Raw genomic sequence first — 5,944 nt, forward strand, 5'->3', positions numbered from 1 at the left:
ATGGTGGGATGCCTGTAGGTGATACTGCCCCGAAACCGACCGTTGCGCATCAACCGTGGATTACATGGTGACGTCAGATTATAAAATAAAATATTTCTCTATAATATTTTATAATCATGAGAACATTTTTTTTATTATAAATTCATTATGTTGCATTTTCTTCGTCAAAAAATTCGTAACCCCTTCGAACTTCGTCTACGAATTAATAGTATGTAGTCAGGTTGATTATGATCGCGATTAAAATTTCACGTTTATAAGATATTTATCTGCATAATTTATAAACTTTAATCAAATTCTAATACTATATTTGTAAATTTCCAAACAATTAATTTGATATAATTTTACAATTAATTAAGATTTTTATTTTTATATGATTTAAAATAAATTATAATTCAATTAATAAAATTACTGTTTAATTTAGGATAACAAAATGTTTTAATATGTAATATAAATATATTTTAGTTTACTTTCAATTTAGTTAACTTTTGATTTTCAGTTATGTTCCGAACAACAGAAGGAGGCGGAGTCGTGCATGGTTGATTGAGTCCACGTCCACCTACTAGTACCGTCTGTTGCAAAAAGTAAAGAGTGATAGTCGGTGCATAGACATGGACATGGATGGAACACCGATGCATAGAGCACGAAGTATGAGAGTCTCCTAGTTTGAAAACGGAGGGAGATATTGAAGAACTAAAACACACCAAAGAGAGAGAAATTCCAAGAATATGTATGAAAGTACATATTTGAGGATATCTCAAGTCTTTACAAATAAGTGTTGCTCATGCTAACAACATGCATCTTCTGCCGAACAACTATCAGTACGTGAGTCTGGTCGTTACACCACTAGCATCAGAAAATTCTAAATTTTGATTATTTCAGTTCGATTTGTTTGGGTAACTTAGTCCTGATTGATTCCTTTTCAATAAAAAAAAAACAAGCACTAAAATGATATGGTTCGGTTTTAGCTAAAATCTGAACGAAAAAACAAAATACTCGCACCATATTAATGTTTTTTTCATTTTTGTTGCTTATGTATTGATTTTACGATTTTCTTATACTAAATTACATATCCTTTTGTACATTTCCTCCTTTTCCAGTCCACCACCATACAATAATGCAGAAAAGTCATTTTCCAATTGTTGAAATATAAACCATAACATGTGTAGGTTTGGAAAGAAAGAAAACGCAGCAAAACCCGCCCTATAAAATCCATTTGCCAGCTAGTAATTTAATTCCTATAAATATATATATCCTCATTTAGTATGAGACAGAACATGTGAATGCATAGCTAAGATTGTCGTAGATCAACAAGGGCAAGAACTGGCTTTATGACAATAACATGTATGGAACATTCAATTTTTTCTAAAAATATCTCACCTAAATTAGTTACTCAGTAACAGTCATCCAACATACTACGATGCAATAATACACAATATTTCATCTACACTACTACTAAGATGTTCTCCTTAATATAATCCCACAAGCAATACCAATACACTGCCCAATCATGATACGAGCATCGTCATATTATGCATACCTTACTTGCACGTCTCGTCGAGGCTGAGTACGTATTGACATTCTCGTTGTCTGAAACTTACATCCTTAGTTAAGCCGAAAGAAATGTGAAACAAACAAATTGCCACGGTTTCTTTCTATAAAGAGTCAAGAACAAATCATTCATTTCACAAGTGCTAGTTAACAACGCTTTAGGCACTAACTATAGAAAAAATTGGTGATAGAGGATAAGAATGGAACTGATTAAACGGCATAAATAAGCATGAGGAATTTTCATACATAGCAAGTACCGAATCCGCGTACTATCTCCAACTAGTTGGTGCGTGATGGTTCCTACTGCTGTCTCCTTCAACATTATCAGATGTACCTTTGCTGCTTTGTTTGTTAGTCAGCTCTGAACCTTGATGACTTTCTTCCCGGTGAGAACTCAGAGATTCACGAGCAATTCGTTTCTCCTGAATTTTCAGGCAACAGTTCAATAAACACAGGAAGATCAACATTAGGACATAGGACCATTTCTTCCTATGCGTCTAACTTGAGATGTTTTTTACGGCATACCTCACGAGACAGCAAGTCCTCGGATTCCAGCATGTGTATTACATGGCCCATTTTTGGCCTCTTCTGGGCATCCGGGTCTACACACTTAAGGGCAATCAAGATCAGACGTTTGAGAGCTTTTGAATCAGGTCTTTCAGCCAATTTGGGATCCACCACCTCCTCTGACTTTCTGCTTCCAACCATCATTTTCAGCCAATCGACCAGATTAACCTGTAATTATGTCCTTACTCATCAGCGAGAGTAGCAAATAATAGTCGTTTCTGATAAACAATAATCGCAAAACACTAGACATTTCTCAGGATTTTGTAAGGACTAACCTCACCCTGCGGCCGGCTATAATCAACAGGAGATCTTCCAGTAATTACCTCCATAATTAGTATCCCGAAGCTATATATATCACTCTTCTCATTTAGCATACCAGTGCAAGCATATTCTGGAGCAACATATCTAGTAAGAATTTCAAAATCAGCTTAGCTTCATCTCATCTAAAACATAAAAAGGAACGAAAAATAAATAAGCTTAGTATAGTTAGATGTAGATATATCAAGAAATGTTTGCTAACCCAAATGTTCCCATTACTCGAGTTGTCACATATGAGCTTTCTGAATTCAAGAGCTTAGCAAGCCCAAAATCTGACAATTTAGGATACCATTGACGGTCTAGCAATATGTTGCTGGACTTGATATCACGGTGAACAACCTTTGGTTCAAGACCTTCATGTAAATAAGCCAAGCTGCCAAAGAGACGAGTTGAAGATTGGTAAATAGTCAAAACCAAGCTGCACATTGCAAGAGATCATACTAATCTCAGACCAGATATGTACCCTTTTGCAGTTCCTAAAATTATATTCACACGGATATCCCATGTCAAGGGGCTGACTTCCCCAACATCTCCGTGAAGCCACTGGTCCAAATTTCCATTATCTACATATTCATAAACTAGCATCCTGTACATAGAATATATGCATTACAACAAAATGATGCTCAAGTGTAAATCAACAGTTGACTAGCAAAACGGAATAAGTAATGATACCTATAAGCCCCTTCCACACAGTAGCCAAACAACCTAACAAGATTCTTGTGTCTGACTCGCCCAATTGCTTCAACCTCTACCTTGAACTCTTTCTCAGCCTGACCCCTGTTAAGAATGGCTAACTATGGCTTAGCTCACAGGCAAAGTGATATAGCACATTCACATCTTGGAGAAATTAAAACTTCAAGAGCTACAACTGAAAAGTGATCAAGATTTCCGATAAAGGTATCCATGACAGTAAGCTTAGAAAATCTCTACCCCCAACGATGAAGATAAACACGACAAGTGAAATTGCAGGAAACATCTCAATGCTCAAGCGTTTACTTTCCATTATAGTGCACTGTGCAAATACGTTCAAGAATAGAAGCAAACAGAAGTATACTCTCACCTGTTGTTCAGCAAGTTCTTAATAGCAATTTTCGTGTTATCAGCCACTACACCGTAATACACAATACCATATCCCCCTTCCCCGATCACATTCTCATCTGCCAATCCATTTGAGGCTGCCTCGAGTTCTCTTAAAGTGTACCACCTTCCCCATCCCAAATGTGACACCTCTGGCAACGACCCACTACCTCCACCAAACGACCCTGTGTCAGCTCCACTAGTGGCCCTGCTCTCGCCACTCGATGCTCCTCGATCAGAAAACACCACCCTGTGCTCCACTTTCCCCATATCAATCTGTATTTCAGGGACAGCCTAAAAATGAACACAAAAACCAGTCTAAGCAACATAAAGAAGCTGTATTTGTTTCATAATAAGTGGATTAGAAACAAATAAATCCGCATTCAATTTCCCAATCCTGTTGCTTGAGCATAATAACTTACTAAAAGAAAAGCTAAGTAACTCACTTCATTAAAAAATATACATTTCCCAATCCAACAGTAAGATATAAATTTTAAGGGAAAGATAGTGAAAATTAAAAAATACCGTTGTAATTAAAGCGCATAGAACAAATTAGATCTCGTAATCATTATACCTGAGGACCTATCGGGCGGTGATCGGCGGCGGCAGAGACGGAGGAGTTGTGGACGATCTCCTGGATTTCCTTGGACACGACGGGAGTAAACTCGGCGGCGCCGGAGATCTTTCCCTTCCGACCACCCTTTCCCTTGCGGCGGCGAAAGGCGGTGATGCAGAGCGACAACAGGAAGAGGATCAGCACAATCACAGCTCCGACTACTATCCCGATCACCACCCATAGGTGTAGGCCGAAGATCGAGGTCTTCTTCGAGAGCTCCGTGTTCACAAACGCCGCATCGTAGACCGTCATCTTCGCCGCAGTGCGTGTTTAGTGTGAGATTGGTGAGAGAAGTGGAGAAACCGACATGCACAATGAGAACAGAGCAGGAGCGCGGAAATCTCGATTTGCTAGGTTTAAGCTCAATTGAGTGTTCATAAACGTAGATTTCGGTTGAGAATTGATTCTCGGCGGCTTCACCCGGAGATTTGGCAGAAATTGATTTCGGAAAGCCTCCCGCCGGTGAAGTAATTCGCCGGCGAGCTTGTGTGTGTGTGTGTGTGTGTGTGTGAGAGAGAGAGAGAGAGAGAGAGAGAGAGAGAGAGAATCTATAGCTACACTGTACTTGAAATTTGCGTGTCTGTCCGAGTGAAAATTCTCACTGTCGAAAAGGAAAAGTGGATACTCTAATTCTCACTTTATGCTATCAATTCCTTTTCCTATTTTTATAAATAAATCCACCGAATTCATTTATATATTCGTGTACTAATTTTGGTATTTATCAATTTACAGAGCAAAAAGAAACCAAATTAAATCTGACATTTCTTTATAGAACTTACTTCCAGAATAAGTAATTCTTTATAGGTGGGGAACAATCACACTATAATCTAAACTGGAATTATGAGCATTATTTTATAGAAATAAATGTAGAAAGATGAATTATATTATAATTCTCGAAACTCTATAAAATCAAATAAATTTGTATGGTTAATGTATTCTGGTTTATTATCATCTTCTGTACTTCGAGATAATCATCTTTTAGTATTTATTTTAGAATAATTTAGCAGTTTTCATTCACCAGCTAAGTGCAACATTCATTAATTACTCATGAAACGTTTGGAAAACCAAAGAGTATCTTCATTTATTGTGAATTGGTGTAAATTTACAGTTAATTTTTTTTTGCTCACAGCTTTGGAGAGAAAAGAAAGAAGAAATTTAAAAATGTGAGGTGATTTTTCTGTCATTCTGTCATGATAAATTTACAACAAAACACGCATTGTAAAATGATAATGGTTTTTTCTTAGAGTGGTGCTAAATGGCCATATTATGGCCAGCCATAATATTAAAAAATTATTAAAATTTTGTGTAATTAATGTAGAATTGATGAAATTTATGCATCTAGAGAGTAGCAATTCTTTAAAGATTAATATACCCTTAAATATTAAATACTACTTATGTAGAAGTAAAATAAATTGTAAGGACATTATATTTATAAATATTATTAAGTGACACAATATATTTAATTTTACTAATTTTTATTATGTAGAAGTAAAATAAATATTATGTAGAAGTAAAATAAATTTAATTTTACTAATTTTTTATTTAAAATACATTTAATCATAATATTCAAGCAACATATAAATATTAGTATCAACAAAAATATTATTTTAATATTTTTCGAAGAAGTGTACTTCAATATTAAAAATTTAATATCATATTTTGATACTATGAATCAATTTATTATATATGTATAATATTCATAAATTATAGTATATAAATATTATTATTGATTTTTGTAACAAATTACTCAAGAAAAGAGTGGAATAAATAAATTAAAAATAAACTACAATTAAAGACTAAGGGTAGTATTGTCAACTG

At 35.3% G+C, this 5,944-nt stretch overlaps 1 protein-coding gene across 1 annotated transcript; it reads right to left on the reverse strand.

Moving 5' to 3' along the window:
• Positions 1 to 1,621: 1,621 nt before the first annotated feature.
• LOC121792479 (probable serine/threonine-protein kinase At1g01540) lies at positions 1,622 to 4,759 on the reverse strand. Its single transcript, XM_042190440.1, has 8 exons — positions 4,085 to 4,759; positions 3,494 to 3,804; positions 3,106 to 3,210; positions 2,897 to 3,019; positions 2,636 to 2,806; positions 2,391 to 2,520; positions 2,074 to 2,283; positions 1,622 to 1,970 (listed from the first exon to the last, which is right to left on the reverse strand). The coding sequence occupies exons 1-8, from the start codon at positions 4,376 to 4,378 to the stop codon at positions 1,818 to 1,820; spliced, it is 1,497 nt and encodes a 498-aa protein (XP_042046374.1). The 5' UTR covers positions 4,379 to 4,759; the 3' UTR covers positions 1,622 to 1,817.
• Positions 4,760 to 5,944: the final 1,185 nt, after the last annotated feature.

The sequence above is a fragment of the Salvia splendens genome, chromosome 2 (genome assembly GCF_004379255.2).
Source record: "Salvia splendens isolate huo1 chromosome 2, SspV2, whole genome shotgun sequence".
Classification (NCBI taxonomy): Eukaryota; Viridiplantae; Streptophyta; class Magnoliopsida; order Lamiales; family Lamiaceae; genus Salvia; species Salvia splendens.